Source organism: Acanthisitta chloris, unplaced genomic scaffold, assembly GCF_000695815.1.
Source record: "Acanthisitta chloris isolate BGI_N310 unplaced genomic scaffold, ASM69581v1 scaffold1218, whole genome shotgun sequence".
NCBI lineage: Eukaryota > Metazoa > Chordata > Aves > Passeriformes > Acanthisittidae > Acanthisitta > Acanthisitta chloris.
This window is the reverse complement of record NW_008687390.1, coordinates 125,796-143,665: the sequence shown is the minus strand read 5'-3', so window position 1 is coordinate 143,665 and position 17,870 is coordinate 125,796. Positions and strand designations below refer to the sequence as shown.

At 51.1% G+C, this 17,870-nt stretch overlaps 1 protein-coding gene across 1 annotated transcript in view; it reads left to right on the top strand.

Moving 5' to 3' along the window:
- Window positions 1-17,870, top strand: part of PVRL1 (poliovirus receptor-related 1 (herpesvirus entry mediator C)) — a gene marked incomplete at its 5' end in the record, with an annotated part of 20,156 nt that overhangs the window by 763 nt on the left and 1,523 nt on the right. Inside the window, 4 exons of the mRNA XM_009080549.1 lie at window positions 6,156-6,506; window positions 7,263-7,565; window positions 7,983-8,100; window positions 9,951-10,100. Of these exons, the coding sequence (XP_009078797.1) occupies window positions 6,156-6,506; window positions 7,263-7,565; window positions 7,983-8,100; window positions 9,951-10,100 (922 nt within the window). The remainder of the gene's footprint in view (window positions 1-6,155; window positions 6,507-7,262; window positions 7,566-7,982; window positions 8,101-9,950; window positions 10,101-17,870) is intronic.

The following is a 17,870-nucleotide window of genomic DNA, read 5'->3' as shown; positions in this document are numbered from 1 at the left end:
GCTCTGCCAGCCTCCCTTGCTTTTGCCATGGGGCATGTTCCCGTTGACTTGGGGGGTGAAGTGAAGCAGCTGTGTGAAAGCAAAGAGGGAGAGCCAGGAGCAAAGGCAGGAATGGTTGTTCCCTTCCCACTCCTCTGGTGTGCAGCCCTTTTCCTAGGGAACTAGAAGGTTGGCTGCAACTGAGACTGTTTGCAGAACTCATGGCCTAGTCTGGTGTTCACCACTTCTTTTCACTGCCTGTTCTATCTCTGGCCCATCTCACCCTGGACTCTGCTGCTCTTTCACCTCTTTCTATGAGGAACACCTGGGACAAACATAGCCTTGGTCTACTTTAGGGCCTGTGTGTGAATCCCAGTGGTGGCTCAGTGAATAGACTTCCCAAAGCATAACAGAGAACAAGTGGAGCATCAATGGATCAGGCCCTTTGGGAAAGATGTTTCATTCAAGTGGATCCTCAGGCTGCTTTGTGCTCTATTTATCTGAAGAGGAAACACTGCATAGGCAAGAGAAGGCAACCCTGCTTTATCCCAGAGGCATCTCCATGCCCTGGCCCAGCAACCAACCAATGGAAGGTTGGCTGGTGACCTCACTCAATGCAAGTCATTGACTGGGCCTAGGATAACAACATCTCTGCTACTACTGTGTGCTAGTTCTGGGGCTGAACCAGTGACCTGGAGTAAAGGGCCTTGTGTTTCCCATTTGCAAGCCAAAGCCAAGCCCATTCTTTCTTGTTTGAGCGGGATTTGGCTGAGGGCCAGACAGGCCATTGTACACACAGTCATTTCCCAGCAGCTCCCAGCAAGCTCCCAGCTGGGGGAAGGGATGCTTGGGTGTGCAGTTTCTCCTGGTGTGCCCCCACCCCATCACAGTGTTATCTCAGGCCTTTCATGTGCAGCCATGTCACCTGGAGCTATGATCTTGCCCCATCTTTTTTTCTCTCATCTTCCTCGTAAGGGCCCCTTCCCTTGTGTTGGAAGCACTAATCCCTGTGGTGCTCAAGCTCCACACTTCAGTGGGGCAGAATCTAACCAGTGGGTGACAGAGAGACCTCCAGGGCAGGTCTGATGCCACAGGAAGCAGGTGGTGACTCAGTGGAAACTACTGGAGACCACTCCTTCAATACAGGCTGTGAGCCATGGGCTAAGTGGGGTGAGGCAGGCACTGTGCTCTTGGAAGAGCAGCAAAATGCTGATTTAAATGCCTGGCAATCAATACAAAGTCTCCCTGGCAAGAGGGGAAGGTACTAACCCAAACATCTTGGCCAAGTGCCACTTCACACCTTTGCTTCTTGCCACCTGAAATTCCCCTGCTGGGATTTAGGATCTGCTTTCCCATTTCCCACCCTGCCTAACACACCTGTGGTGTTCCTTTGGGCTGTTGGAGGCCACTTGTGTGGCGTTTCAGACCTTGTTTTCCACTTGAAAACAGGGAAGACTTGAAGGATGAGTTCAGAAATACAGGAGAGAAATCTCTAAGTGCCACTGAGTGGAAAGATTTGAGCTCCTGTTCCATCCCATTTTTCCCCTCATGGAAACTCCTTGGACATCTGATTGAAGCTTTGGTGAGGCATTTGGGACCATGTACAGGACATCATTGCCCATAGCCAAGATGCTGTCACAAACTCAGGTGCTTTGTGTGGGGGTGTTTGTAGGCTCAAGTGTGATGCATTGATTTGTCCTTCTCTAAGATGCTGTGACCCTTCAATTTAGTCCTAAGTGATGCAAAGACTATCAGGAGTGATTCCTCTGACATTTGCATCAGTCACGATATTGCCACACCAAAGGGTGGCTCATCACACTTCTGCCAAGGGCTGTTTCAGTGCCCTTGGGGGGAGATGAGTATCAGGGAAGAGGAGGGAGAGGAGTCTACAAGGTTGTGCAAAGCAGAGTGGAGTTCACATGCTGTTAACAAAGAGGCATTGAATGGAGGCTCCCTGTTGTGACAGAGCTCACCAGTGCCTGGAGATCATTTCCAGAGTTTTCTCTCTGGGGGAGCAAGAACCAGATTTGCAAGTGTGGGAGCTGTAACAGCACCTCCTGGGCTTTCAGGAGAAAAGTCTCTCAGGTTCAAGAGCTACCACCTGCCACTTAATCTGCTCCTTCCCCAATGCCCCTCACACCCAGGGAGCCCAGACCTTCCTTCCCAGCCCACTGCCTGTGCCTTGGGGCACCCTGAGCTCTGCCCCCAAGGCCTTGCACGACCTGGTAAATATCTGTGTTTGGGATCGTGGGGAAAGGCATCAACACAAACCACTTCAGAGGCCAAGGTGGAGCAGTAGGATCTCAGAGGTCTCCACTAATGAGGTCTTGGCACCAACATGCCTTTGGCACACAGCTGGGCCTTTTTTGGACAAAAAAAACCCCACCACAAAAGTAATGAATTAAATGCAACTCAGCAAGCTGCAACCTATCCAGCTAATCCTTCCTCGTGTGCTGCCTGCCCTGGGGAGGTGTCAGCATGGATCACTTGGGCACTGGGAGATCTGGCACGGGATGTGCAAAAGGCAGAATGTATCCCAAGCCTTCTCTCTGCTATACCAACCACACAGCTCATCCAGCAAAGCAGAAACCAGGCGAATCCCAGCACTGTACACAGGCTTTAGTATGTTCCAACCTCTCCAGAGGCTGATTAGTGATTTTATTTTCTCCTCCTCCTCTCCTGGCCTTGCATGCTCATTGCCATCAATTATCTATGCATTTGCCCTGATGAATTATTGAGTGTGTAACGGGGAGAGGGCAGAGCTGCCAGCCCAGCTCAGTCACCTTGCTAACAAGTGCTCCCGAGAGCATGACAGCAGTTGGTTTGCCCTCTGGCTCCTGATTTAGGATGGGGAACATGGGAAGCTGATCCAGCAACTTGTAAAACCCCTTTTCTTCCCTCTGTTCCCATTCCTCATTGTTGCTTTTGGGGTGTGGGTGTTACTGGTACAGAGCAGAATGGGTACATTGTCTCCCTCATGAGAGACTTGGATGAGTGGAACCTAAAGAGGTTCTCCTGTCTTGCAAAAGAGTTATTCAGTCACCTGGAAAGGAAACACAATTTCCTTGCAGTGTTTGGGGTTTTTCAGGGTGTTTGGTTTTGTTTTTTTTTGTTTGGTTGGTTTGTTGTTTCTTCTGTTGGGTGTATTTTTTTCCTCTTTTCCCCTGAAGCCTCGAGAAAGTTTGGAATGTGTTTTTGTTAAGGCTGGTGCGTGCAGGGGCCTGCTTTGGCAGCATTTGAGTGTTGGCAAACAGTCCTCACTCAACTGGCACAGGCTTTTTCCCTGGCCAAAAGTCTGGCTCTTTACACCTGGGGAGAGGAGAGACCTGTAGGACCATGCTGGGAGCTGGTTCAGGGTCAGGTTCATCAGCACCAAAATCCACTTTTTCTCCGATTTATGTCCAAAGAGAGTTTGTACTAGTGCACGGATCCCATGGCAGGGGCAAGGAATTGTTACTACCACTCAAGGTCAAGAAAAATCACTTGATTTTGAAAGTGTCAATTCATTAATTTGCAGGGAAATCATAGCATAAAGGAAGGGCTTAGTAATGACTGATAGGAGGGTGTGGATTGAGCTCTCCTGTGCTATACATCACATTCCCTGAGAGCTTGGCTGGCTGTATCTTTATTTGAGGGACACATCTTAGGTACCTGTTGTTGGGCAGTGGTGACTTTAGGCCTGGCAGAGCTTTCTGTGTGCAGTGCTTGTCCAGATGAGACAGGACAGACAGTTGAGCTGAAGGAGTAACTTTGAGGAGAAAGCTCTGATGGCTTTCCATCCTCTCCTCTCCAGGATTTAGCTCTTCTGGCACCAGGAGGAGACTCTGGGCCGTGACTTCCTACTGTCACAAACGAAGCCTCTTTATTGGGATGTGAAATCCTGGATCAAAGGGATGTGCTGAGGCCTGTGGGGGGTCAGGGAGCTTGTGTGGGAGCAGAGCCAGCGCTGCCGTCGCCCCAGCCCCGGGCAGGCTCTGCTCAGGGGCATGAGCCCTTCATGAAAGGAGTGAGGACTGGTGCTGATGAATCCTCTCTCCCCCAGCCCTGGGAGTGAGTGCTGAGCACACCTCCAGCCAGGAAGCGCTGAGCTGGGCGGAGAGTTGTTCCCAAGGCCTTGGCTCTGGGATTCAATTGCTCTCCAGCAAGCTCCCACATGCTCTGGGAGGCTTGGAAGACTTCAGAGCCAGACTGCTTGGCAAAGCTGCTCCTCACCTCCACGGGTGTGGGCAATGCTGCAAGAGCCTCGCTCACCTCCAGGGTAGAAGGAGCAGCATATGCTGCTAAGTGTTTTGGAGACATTTCCCCCCACCCCATCCACCTGTTCTTTTCTCAAAGCTCAGCGTGGCATCCTCTAATTCCAGCCTGTGCCCTCATTCCATCAGGAAGGGTCAGAGAGTCCTTCACTGTGTCCTACTGTTGGGACAGTGGAGAAACATGGTCCAGCCTTGAGAAGGAGCAGGAACATCCCTTCCCTCTGGTTTCGGGAGGGAAAACCATGTCATAAATGGCTCTGGCTACACTGGGAAGGGAAACATGCACCCTGCCAGCTCAGTTGAGCCTCTGAGGACTTTATGGCTTCATTCATGCAGGCACATGAGGGCACCAGTGCTTTGCTGTGGCTGTAAGCAGCACTGGAGAACATTCCTGAGCTCCCAGCTGCAGTGCTGGGGTGTGGGGCCAACCAGGGTTGGCTCAGGGAAGGGACAAGTTCACACAAAGCTCTGGAGACCAAGTTTCAGGCAGAACTGCTGGTGGCTGTGGTCAGCTGGTGGCGTCTCATGGCCAGGCTGATGGCTGAGGCTTGTCCTCAGGGTCACAGGGGGGAGAAGGGGAGAGAGAAGATGTGTAGATGTGGTGCCGAGATCAGGCTGGGTCCAGTAGGCATGGAGTGAGGGGACAACATGGAGTGTGGGTGTTTGTGTGTGTGAAACTGCAGGAAGGAGATTCTTGCTCAGGTTCACATGGAAAAGTCGCAGGACGCATCTGCCAAGATCCTGTGGAGTTCATTTTGGCCTTGCATCCCCTGGCAGGGCAGGGTAGGGTGATATTTCAGTGAAAAGTTGCTGTCTTGTTTCTCTTGCTGTGAATTTTTCTTTCCCCAGCCCTTCTTTCTTTCATTCCTCTTTCATGTTCCTCACTCTTTGCACATCTTTCTTTTTTTATTACCCCTTTCTTTCCTTTACTCTCAGGCTCCCAGTAAACGTCCAATTCCAGATTCTGCCAGAAGCAATGAGCAAAACCTGCTTTTCTTGCTTCTCTATTGTCTTTATCATATAAATACTGGCTGTATAATTTCCAAAGCATTATCTCTAAACATCCAGATTAGGAAAAGACACAGTGGCAGCACAGATGAGTTTCAGGGTCAGTCTGGTGGGAGACATTTTTCTCCATCTGTCAGGGGAGGAATCAACTGAGCCAGAAGAGCTGTCATCCAGCCACCACTTTTCCCAAGCATCTTTCATCCCTCCTCCACAGAATGAAGATGGAAGGTTCCTAAATTTAACCACTTCTGGGGTTAAAAAAAGGCCACTGAAATGATGTAAATGATACAGGTAGATCATGCAAGGTATATATAGGCACTGCTGTAAAGCTGTTCTTGGATGGGAATTATTGCTGCTCCGAGATGAGGGCTGAGCTTGCAGCTCCTTTAATTACTGATGCAGTTCCAATGGGATTAGATGGATGTCTGAGTGTGTTAGCATATGTTAGGCTATGCTGTGCTGATAAATATCAGTGTCTCTACATGCCTCCAGCCACACATGCCCTGCATAGTTACCATAACTGATTTGGTGTCACCCAGAGTTGAAGACAAAGGGAAGGGAAGTATCGATCCAGCCTTGTGCCCTTAGGTGATCATGAGCCCTAGGTTGGCTGGAGAGCATGAGGGTTGCAGTGCCCTAGGTTGGTTGCAGAGTGTGAGCCCCAGGTTGGCTGCAGAGCGTGAGGGCTGGTTGCAGTGGAGTGGACACCAGTTGTGGGACCAGAAATGAAGCTGCAGGTGGTTGCAGAAGGTACTGAGTGCTGTAGCCATAGTCTGTTCTTGTGTCAGCCATACCAAGAAGCAGCAAGTGGAATAAATAAAGGAGTTCATGAGCCTGATGTCTAATAACCATAATGCTTCCCTCTTTCTCTGTCTGGAAGTACACATGTATTCACGTCTTTCCTTTTTCTTGCAGGGCTGCAAGCTCAGACTGTCTTAGTCAATGACACAGTCTCGGGGTTCATTGGGACAGACGTGGTCCTGCACTGCAGCTTCACCAACCCACTCCCCAATGTGAAGATCACCCAGGTGACGTGGCAGAAAGCCACCAACGGCACCAAGCAGAATGTGGCCATCTACAACCCTGCCATGGGGGTGTCCATCCTCTCTCCCTACAAGGAAAGGGTGACCTTCAGGAACCCTTCCTTCAAGGATGGCACCATCCAGCTCTCTCGGCTAGAGCTGGAGGATGAGGGAGTTTACATCTGTGAGTTTGCTACTTTCCCAACTGGCAACCGGGAAGGGCAACTGAACCTCACTGTGCTGGGTAAGACACTGCTCAAGCTTTGTAGGGTGAACCACTGCCTCCAGATCTGGAGGGACCTGAGACTCCTGTCCTGGGAGCTCAGGGCAAAGGTGAAGTTTGGGGGTAAATTTTAGCTATGATGATCTTTCAAGTTGACTGGAAAGAGGTAAAGAGTAGGGAACCATGAGTTCATTGAGCTATCACTGAGCCTCTTCTTCTTCCCAGGCCTCAGTTTCCCTTTTCCCTCCACCTGCACCTTAATGCAGGTACAATAACAGTGACCTGTGGGAGTGGTGAGTTTTAATGAGCTGGTGGCTAAATGTGCAGGGAGAAAAGACAACAGAGAGATCCTAAGTGCAAGCAGAGCTTGTCCATGGAGCTTAGGGTTGTGAGTGAACAGACCCCCCCAAATCTACATGATTTGTTTGCTCTCCAATCTTACTAACATAGGGCTGAAAACCTGTGGCAGGAAAGGATTGACTTTCCCCTGTGTATCTGTGCATCTAGGACACCTCCACCATTCTTCCCCCAGAGTAGGTTGCTGGCAATTTGCAGCAGCTCTAGACTCAGAGTCACAGAATCAGTTAGGCTGGAAGGGACCCCAATGGGTCATCTGGTTCAACCTCCCTACTCAAGCCATCCTAGAGCATATGGTCTGTCACAGGCTCAGTGGTGCTAGCTGTCTCTTGGCATATAGTAGGCAGGGCAGCATTGCTTTTCTAACCATCCCTGTGTCCCTTTTCTCCTCCTCCTCCTCCTTTTTGCCCTCCCTTGCAGCCAAGCCCACAAACTGGATGGAGGGCACCAGGAGGCCACTTATTGCTAAGTCTGGCAGGACAGAAAAGATCTTGGTAGCCACCTGCACCTCCTCCAATGGGAAACCTCCCAGCACTGTCACCTGGGACACCAAGCTCAAAGGGGAAGCAGAATTCCAGGAGATCCGAAACAGCAATGGCACCATCACGGTGATCAGCAGGTACCGCCTGGTGCCGAGCCGCGAAGCTCATCGGCAGCAGCTCATGTGCGTGGTCAATTACCAGCTGGATCGCTTCACTGACAGCATCACCCTCAATGTGCAGTGTGAGTGAGCCTGGCAGGGCTGGAGGAAGGCTCTGTGCTCAGTCCTTGCAGTGGGAGGGGGATAAAGTCTGGCAGAAGAGGGTTTTATGGAGGGACATGTGGAGCTGGTGGAGGGGCTGGAGTAGGGGCTGCTGTCTTGTTCTGGAGAGTGAAAGTGAAGTGATTCTTTGGAATAATTATGTGTTTTCTGTTTTTTATACCTTCCTTCTCTCCCTCTGCCATGCTCCTTTGTTGCTCTCCTTCTCTCTCTCCTGCATTCACCCTCCCTCACATTCCTTGTCCATCTTTCCCTGCTTGCAATCTCTCCCCTTCTCCCACCCTTCCTCTCCTCCTATTTCATTTTCTGCCCCTTCCCCTCCCACTGCTCTCTCCCCTCCTTTCCCCTCCTACTTTTCCCTCCCTTCCACCCTCCTGCAGATGAGCCAGAAGTCACCATTGAGGGCTTTGATGGCAACTGGTTTCTCAACCGAAAGGATGTGAAGCTAATATGCAAATCTGATGCCAACCCCCCAGCTCACACCTACGAATGGAAGCTGTAAGTGCCTGCAGTGCCTCTGCTCTCAGCAGCACATCTCACCTTCCAGCAGGGCCAAGGAGGCTCTGTAGACACCTCCCTCACCCTCTGGTCAATTAGGGCCCAGTCCCATTAGTGTCAGCAGTGTCACTCCAAGGTAGAACCTGTGCCTGTAATGCAGCTTGCTACCAGCACAGAGCAGCCTCACTATCCAGGAAAACTTCCTGTTCTCACCTCACTGGAGTAATATTCTGCCCTGGTGACATGAAGCAGCTGAGATATGACAAGGTGAATAATTTGCTCAGCACCACCATGTGTTTTAGTAGCAGAGCTGGGAAAGAACCCAGGATTTCCCTACCTTAAAGGGGTACAAATAGCATAGAATTTGTCTATGTGTGAACAACCTTTCCCTGGAATCAGCTCCAGCTGATCCCCAGGTAGCTTGACATTAAACAGCACCAATTCCTGCCCTCCAGGGTTTCAGCTTTTGGCTGAACACACTAAAGGGACTTGAAAAGTGAGTGAGGGGAGTCAGATGGGAATTTATACATCCTGATGTGGTTCTGTCTCCATCTTTTTCCCTTCTATAAGCACTCATGTAGCTTTAAAAGAGAAAGATCAAATGGATCCTTTCTTCTCTTCAGCTGGCATTTGTCATCAGGAGAGAGGCTCTCGACGTGGCTTTGCAAGGAGCATATTCTCTCTCATTTCACTTCCCAGATCAGACTGTTCAAAGTGAAAGTCTGAAGAGGATTGTTTTTCTTGCCTCTTTTCTAGTTCTTGTCCCCAGCTCTCTCCATCCATTGGTTCTGCCAGTTTGACTTAAACTCTGAGGAGCTCTCTGGGTTCCTCACAACATTGCCAGGAAAACCTCAGAGGCAAAGCTGCACCCAAGGCAGAAGAGATGCCACTTGAGGCTATTTCTGTGCTCTGTATGTGCCTCTTCCCCTTCCCGGAGGTCGGGAAGCAATCACTGCTGCTGATGTTTTGCTCCTGCCTGGAATGTAAAACCCTATAACGTTCCTCCCATTTGAATGGTGATGAGCAACAGTCAGGAGAGCTGTTAGAGGAGGGAATAGTCATCTTTAGCATCCTACACCACCCCAGATGTGCCCTTGTCTATGTAGATGCAGAGCTCTAAAGGCAAAGGACCAAGGTTAAGATGTCCTGTCCTTCCAGCAGCTTTGGTCTCATGTGTTTGCTCTACATGTGTGTATATGCAGACATGGAAAACATGTGCATGTGCATTTAGGCCCTTCTTTACCATCCTGATTATACCCCCATTATTGCCTTTTGTTTCTCCCCAGTTGCTGGCAATATGTGCACGTTTGTGTTGGGAGGAGGGGAAGGAATTACTTGAGTAATTTTTAATTGGCTAAGAGAAGTAATTACTTTACTTTGCTTCAGTAATTAAGAATAACCAGGCCATGTGTGTCTTTTCCTAACGCACAGGGGCTTTTTTTTTTTTTACTTTTATTTTTTTACTTTTATTTTTTAACTGACTTTTTTCATTTCTTCTGTGCATCTCTAGACTGGATTTTGCATTATTGCAGTTTCACACCTCCCTGACATGGGCAGCTCAGAGATTGCAGGACTCTAAATCAACACTACTGTTCTCCAGTCTGAGTTGCAATTAACACTGGCTGATCAGCTGCCCAGGAGAGTTCCATGGGCAGGAAACTGGAATAAACCAGGGCTAGGCTGTGTCCCTTTCCTGACTACATTAGTCACTATTTTCCAGACAGCACCACCAGCTTCTGGACCTGCCCAAGGTCAAGCACAGACCCAACGTGTCAGCGTCACCTCTGCATCACTGCTTAACCCTCCTGGCTATCACCTCTGGGGTCAACCATGATCTTTGTTTCCTTCAGGCCAAATGGGACTCTGCCAGGGAGTGTGGAAATCCAGAACAACACCATCTACTTCAAAGGCCCCGTGTCCTACAGCGTGGCTGGCACCTATGTCTGTGAGGCCACCAACGCCATCGGCACCCGCTCGGGCTTGGTGGAAGTCAATGTCACAGGTAGGACAACACCTGAGGGGCTTTGAAACATGGAGGGGAAGGAGGTGGGGAGGGAGAGGAGGGTGTGATCTGCTGACAGCTCCCATCTCCTTAATCTTCATCACCAGTGTCTCCTTCCAGGGGTGGGGAGTTTCGTGCTGCAAAGGGAGCAGTGGAGTTCTTTGCTTTGTACTGGTTTTTGCACTGGTTTGCCTTGGATTCTTTTCTCCTTTCCTCTCGTGGTCTTTTTCCTTTCTTACACCGAGATATATTCAATTCGTTTCCTCCTTGTCTTCTGCTTTGGATTCAGAGATCATTGGGCATGTTCAAAGCGAAGACATGTCAGGGAGATGTTTATTAGAAGGCAGAAGAAGGGGTAGGATGAGGACATAGACTGCCACCGAGGCAGCAAAGCATGAGATGGATGAGTCATTTGTTGAGGATGATGTTTGGTGTCTGTGGTGTTAGGAAATTCTGATTTCTCATTTGAGCTCCTTCCAATGCCATGTTGGGCTATGCACTTGCTCACCTCTCTGCCATGGATTGCTGAGAGGCTCTGAGCACCTGAGTAGCTCTGTCTGAGCTCCAGAAGGGAATAACATCCCAGGATACAGACAGTGGGAAGTGATGCTGTGTGATGTCATATGAGACAGAAGGAATTTGACGACTTGCAAATCAGTGTAGCCACAGGAGTGAGGAAAAGGCATGTGGAGAGGCTTAAGTAGTGTCAGAGAGAGAAAAGGATGTCAAGAATTAGGTTAAAGAGAACAAATAACATATGGCAATAGCCTGATTTCAGAGCCAAAGTGACATTGCAAGGCATCACCAAAGGGAAAAGTGCCTGTTGGTGCTTTGAGAGCAGGAAAGGGAAGTTCACCCCATTCCTTTAGTAAAAGGAGCTATTTGCTTGGTCAGTGGGTTAATAATGATAGCAGTGACCAGCAGTTGTGGGTCTCAGAGCCACCCCAGTGCCTGGAGAGTTGTCCAACTGAGTGTGATGAAATGGGCTTTGCAGGGGGGCTAAGCTCCAGCCCCTTCCACCCTCTTCCTACAGTGGTAAGTGCTGAGCAGGCAGAGAGAGGAGCCTGGGGCAGCTAAAATTAGCAATAACTGTGTTTGGCACCCTCACCCCCTCAGTTCCCCTCTGTAAACCAGGCTGATCTTCCACTATCCAAGTGCTTGGAGGTCAATGGATGGGATGTGCTAATTAGATGCTAATTGCCAAGTATTTATTTATGATCATTATCACCCTAGCAGGCCTTTAATTCACACCTCCTGTCCTGGATCTTTGCCTGCTGGGTTGTTCCTGGTACATGTGTTTCTCTGGGGCCCATTTCTTGTGCCAGAGAAAAGCATCGGAATAACAAAGCTCTTAGTGCCCAACTGCCCCAAGGCAAGGGAAGGTCACGGCCAAAATCAGCTGCTGGGCATGATATGGGAGTTGCCACCAAGGGCACAGTGTTTCTGGGACAGTGCCTGGTGCAGACTGAGCTGACTCCCATCGGCAATCGAACTCCATCCCATGTAGGAACTAGCACAATGGGTCACATTTGAAACAGTGAGCAGAGGGCAAAAGCCTCCAAGCTCAGCCTCCAGTCACAGGGAAGGAGGTGGACTCTCCCTTCCTGGTGGTTGTTCAGAGGACTGGTAGAATGCTGTTCTCATGCTCCATCAGCACAGAGCTGGCAAAGGAAGTGAGGACTGGCAGGATTTGGGGTTTGGGTTGCTGTCTGCCTGTAATCTCAGTTTATTCCCCAAGCTCCAACTCATGGGGTTGAGGTTAAATGAGAGGGAATGAAGAGCACCCCCACAGCTGCCCTGCCAGGAGGGATTAGCAGCCAAGCCAGTGGGCCCAGCGCTCCAACACATGAAAAAACTCCTTCAATAATTCATGGGATCTGAATATGTTTATCCAACGCTCCCCAAGGAGCGATTAGGCCTGTGCTGGGGAGGGCTCAGCCCTCCTCGCTCAGCTATTACAGGTACATTTGTTTGGGTCTTGCAGGCAATTTAGGGATTGTCAGTGGACCACGAAACCTCTTTCAAGAGCTGCGTGCAATAAATGGAGTTCAATCTAGTGGGCAGCCAGCCTTGGGAGGGAAAAAACAACACAGGAGGCTGATGCAGAGAAAACCCTGTGGTGGCTTTTCCCCCTTCTGTCTCCTCTGGGTACAGACCTCCCCTCTCCTGCCACCCAAAATCCTTCCTCCAGCCCCCTGAGAGGAGCAGTGCAGGGCTGGTTCAGCCTTCTGAACAGGAGGGCAATTTGTTCAGAGGGAGAAGGCTGAATGCTTCTATTAGAGTTATAGCACATTAAAGAGATTGATAAGTGGAAATTTAATATTTTATTCCAGCAATCTGTTCCTATAATAGCTTCTCCTGCCTTGCAGGACCTTTGTCAGTCGCAGCCAAGCCATGTAGTGTGACGTGTAACTATTTATTGCAGGCTGTTGGGTGACATAGGAAAAGGCTTTGGTTAGGGAGTGCACGTGTGTGTCTGCACGTGGCTGTGGTGTCCTGCACAGGGAGCTGCTCACGGGGTAACACACCTGGGTGCCCCCAGTTTGCACCCTGGCCATGGACATCAACACCTGCGTGATCCCAGTCTTCATCCTGGCTGTGGATGTATACATATGTGTGACCCCAGTCTGCATCCTGGCCATGGACATACATGTGTCACCTTGATCTGTGTGTCCTGGCATGGAAATGGGTTTCCCAAACCTGCATGCACAGGGATGTCCTGCTGCACAGTCGTGTGTGTGTGCAGGAATAAAAGCATCAGTGCATTGGCATTTGTGAATGTGCATGTGTTTATCAACATGTGCTTTTGTGTGTGCAGCAGAGCACGTACATAGACTGGCCCTGTGCATGGGTGTCCATATGGTCCATACATTTGTGTGTGTGCGTGTGCAAGGGACATTCATCCACTTGTGCACTGGCTTCAGCCAGAGGAAACACAAGGAGAAAGATGTTAAATCACCTCTTCTCCCTATAGACCTTCAAGTACTGTGCAAACCTCAAACCCAAAGGAGACTCACAGAGCTGGGGGAGCAGGAGAGGCTGTGCCAGCCCGTGGGCAGGCAGCTGTGCAGCCCTGGCCTTGGATGTGCTACAGGCTAGGGGGAAGGAAGGGCTGGCAGGGGCTGACAGCCCCTCTGTGTGCTTGGCTTGCAGCAGGGAGTTATTTACACACCAGCAGTGATCTCGTCCCAGCAAGGTCACTGCTAACAGCCCTTGGGGCTTACTGGAGCTGCTGCCACACAGCACTAGCCCTTTGCTGAGGCTCAGAGCACATGAGAAAGCCCTTGCCTGGAAGTTCTAAATCCCAAGCCTGGAGCAGGTGCTCCCAAAACCTTCCCACTGGTGGAGCAGCTTTAGGTGGGAGGATGTAGGGCCAGGGGCTAGAGAGGAGCATGCCTGGGGGGGTCTGTCTGATGCTAATCTTGTAGAGTGTCTGCTGCATCCTGTCTCTGGCATCTGTGCCAAGGGCCCCCGCGGGAGCAGGCCTTGATTGACAAGCGATAGGTGACCTGACAGAGAGATTAAAACCTAAGACATGGTTGGCATCTGGCCTAAAAGCTGTCACACTCTGAAATGCCCGTGGCAGCTGCTGAACTTCTGGATTAGTTTGCCAGTGGTTTTTCCACCCCCACCAGCTCCTCTTCCCCCCGTGCTGGCTCTGCCGAGGAGGGCAGAAACCACTGGAAGGGAGAGGAAAGGAAGGATCTCTTAGAGCTGGGGATGGGCATGAGGTGCAAAGGGAAGGAAAAGGACAGCAGTGCAATGGCTGTCTCAAATTGCAGCCCTGGCTAGGCTGAGGCAGGTCAGAGGTATCTTATCTTCACTTATATATGTGTGTACCATAGCAGGGCAAAGTCTGGGATAATTTGGCGTGGACTGTTCCGGCAGGGAAAGTTTGCCATCAGCAATCTGTCTCTTAAAAAAACTCACGTGGTCATTGTTGTATTTGCTGAGGCCATCTGGGAACTGGGAAGCCCCATGAATCTGTTGGAATTCAGGTTCCTGCTCCTCCCCGGAGCTGCTGCTCCCTGTGGCTTCCCACTGCAGTGGGTGTTTGATTTTCCAAGGTAGAAGGAAATTCAGGGTTTTCCTCTAGAAGAGCTTCATGCAAGGAGCAGCTTGGGCTGACACATATCCAGAAGGTAACTTCTCATGGAGTTTGACATATTCCTCAGTGTCCATGGCTGCAGGAAGAATTTGGGCTGGTGCTGAGTTTTTCTTCAGCCCTTATGATTGAAGGGAAAAGGCTGGAAATGTGACTTCAAGGAAAAAAGTGTCCACAGGAAGGAGTATCTCTTAAAATATCTGAGCAGCATGAGGAGCAGGAGAGCTTTTGAAGGCTGGTTTCCCATGGATCTGCATATCACAGAAGAATTACTTGGTGTCTAAAAATATGCTCTTTCTGATCTGGGCCCTTCCTGCCCCTGGGAGCAGCTTCTTGTCCCTCTGGGTTCTCTGATGTCTAATGAGGTTCAGCTCCCACCTCTACCAAGGATCCCACTCTAACCCCCTCCAAGAGCGTTATGACAGGGATAATTTTGTCTCATTCTTCTGTCAGATAGCACTGAAATTGGCCAGCAGGTTCAAAAAGCCTTAGATAAGGGATTGATGGACAGACAGGATGATTTGCATGTGTCTCATTTTCACTGGAAACCCAGCCATTAAAGGAAAGATGTGATCCTTAAAACACCTACTTTAGAAACCACCCTTGTGAGGGGAAGGTTTGTCACTGCTGTGCCCCAGGGTGCTGCAGGGAGGAGGCAGGAGATGCCCAGGAGGGATCAAAGAGAACCTGTGGGCTGGGCTGGGTGCCAGAGCAGAGCCCAGGGTGACCCCCCATCTCCCTGCTCTCCCAGCTGCCATCCCAGAGGTCCTGCTCCTGGCACAGGGACAGGAAGCTGGGCTGAATGCAACAGCTGGCAGAGCTGGGCACGGGCAGATAGTGTTGCTGCTTTAATTCCTATTCATACAGCGCTCCCTGTTTTTATGAGGGATGGGGGCAGCAGGAGGGGGGAGGCTCTTTATGCTGGCATTAAAGCCTGGCTTGTTCCCCCTCCCTCAGCTCTGCTGTCTCCTGTTTCTCCAGGCTTTTCACAGCGGCTTTAATTCTCTCCAGACTCTTCCTAATGGATTTTTCACGTGGGGCCCTCAGCACGCTCAGGCATCACACACCAGTTTCCAGAAATTTCACGCCCCCCTCCTTGGACACAAAAAGGGGATCCTTTTCCCACACTTCCCCCTCTCTCCCCAGGCTGCTGCGCTGCTCTCTTTGCACCCCAGACACGAAAGTGGGTGGGCAGAGGGGTGAATCCCCCTTTGTGGGGCTGGCAGCAGTGGCTGTGTGCAGAGAGATGCCCACTGAGAGCCAGACCTGTGCCAGTCCCTCCTTAACCTGGGTGCAGGGCTGGCAGGGAGTGATGCACACATGTGGGGCGAGCCGAGCTGGGGCACAGGTGACACACAGCTCCCTGCTCACCACCTGCCAGGCTAAAGGGACCTTGCCACAAGGAAGAGACACCCCAGGGCACAGCCCTGCCCAGGAAACACCTCTCCCTTCCTGGCTCAGCAGGTCCTGCAGCACTGATGCTATGGGAAGGGTCACCAGCAGTGCCCACCCTGCTCCAGAGGCAGCGACGGTCTGTGCCGCCATCCAGTGGTGGTGCTGAGCTCCAGAGTGGCCTGGCCACCTCCTCCCTGGGCCACTAGCCCCTCGATTCTGCCTGTCCCCCACCCCGGGGTCACCTTCCTTCCCCACTGCATCCCCAGAGCCTCCTGCTTTGCTCCGGAGGGATGCGGCGAGCGGGCGAGGTGGGAGTTAGCTCTGTGGGGAAGGAGAGGATGGTTCACTGCTGACTTGTGATCTTCCCATCCTTCTTCTCCCTCTCTTCCCACAGTTTGGGTTTGTTTTCTCTGGCATGGGAACTGGGCCACTGCGAGGAGGATGGGGATGGGATCTGAGCAGAAATAGTTCCTTCCCCGAGCGACGTGTGAAATGCACACAGAGACGTGTTCGTGTTCGTGCTCGTGGCCACGGCGTTGGCAGTGGCAGGGGGTGGCACGTGGGCAAGTGCTACCTCGGGGGTGGTCAGCACAAAGGGCAGGAAAAAATAAATATCTCTGAGAAAGGTAGAAAAACATCTCCCCTTTCACTTCACACGTCCAACCTGGACTGTTAATGAGGCTTTTGACAGGAAAGTGGGCCAAGCTCCTTTAGAAATCCTGCACAGACTTCCCCTCACAGACCTCTTTTCCAGAACTGGGAGGCAGAGGGATCAGTTTGGCTTTGGGGACTCTGCACACCATGTCTGGGGCTTTTCAGGGTGGGTTTTGGGACCCACAGCCCCATGCACAAAATCAGCCTTGCTGTAGGGAACAGCAGGGTAAAACAGGCTTCAGACTGGAGCTGTGGGAAGATAAAAGAGCCCCTGGAGACTCAGACAGCTTGTTGGTCCTTTCCCTGCTCCCACTCAAGCTCCAGGTGGGTCCCTGCTTTGTGCACAGTTTTGGGAATTGGGCATCATGGGGTCCTGCTTTGTGCACAGTTTTGGGAATTGAGCACCATGGGGCTGAGAAGCTGAGACAGCAAGGAGCAGCCCTGGGGAAGGGTAGAAGGAACAGTGTGGAGGGTGTGTGGTTGAAGCTGAGCCCTCAGCAGTCAGGACTAGCAAGGGCTGGACGTGACTTTTCTTGCTGTCCCTGCTGAGAGATTTTGCATTAACCAGCTGCCTATGAAAAGCCTTCTGTTGATGCAACATGTGGTTTTGGCTTTCCAGACCCCAACCCCAGCTCCCTATGCTGAAAGACATGCCCTTGCTGCTGCTCCAAAGGCTGTCTTTGGAAAAAGATGCTGGTTCCTGCCTGCACAGCATCTTGCTCCTCATTCTGGCTGCAGCAGGGACCCCTCCATCTGCCTGTCCCCCAGCCCACTCTGCCCAGTGGGCTGCTCTCTGTGTGGGTTCAGCCTCATGAGGTTTTTCTCAAGGCAAGTCAGCACTGCAAAACCCAAGATGCTGTTGTCAGAATGATGTCTCATGAAAGGCAGGAATAAATCAGCTTTCAGGCACAAAAAAAACCATTTATGGATCAGACCAGCAACTGCTCCAATACAGTGCCCTTGTCCAAAATCTGCAGCTGTTTCAGGAACTGCCTCTACATGGGGGAAGCTCTTTGCTCCCTCTTCCTCTGGGCTGGGCTGAGCTGTGCTCTGGGAATCCCACTCCCTGACAGCAGGGACATGAAGAGGGGTAGGAATCAGACCCTGCCTCGAATTTGGTGCCTCTGAGCCCCTTTTTCCCTCCATCAACCCATCCTGGCTGCTCTCTAGGAAGACATGCTGAGATTGCTGCTCAGTCTGCAACTCTCCTTGGCTGCTGGAGTCAAAAGTGAGGGCCAGGAGGGTCCAGAGCAGCAACAGAGGTTTGCAGCTCTGAACAGGACTGGCAGAAAGGCCTTTAGAGGGTGGGAAAAGCAGTGGCAGAGGTCTGAGCTTGGTGTGCAAGGGCAAGGCTGCCACGGGGCATTAGCCAGGCGCCTGCTGTCTAAATTCAGAGGCAGGTGAAGGGCTGAGCCTGCCATGTGGTGCTTAATTCCTCATGGTCATGGATGTTCAACAGGCAGTGTGGAAAGCTGAGTTTGGCCAGGGGCTGTAACTGTGCCCAGGGAGTGTTAGGAAGGTTGATTCAAGTCCAGGATCAAACTTTTTCTGTGCCAAAGTGTAGGTGTTGAAGTGCATGAAAGAGAAAAGAGCTGCTTTCTCATCTCTTTTTCT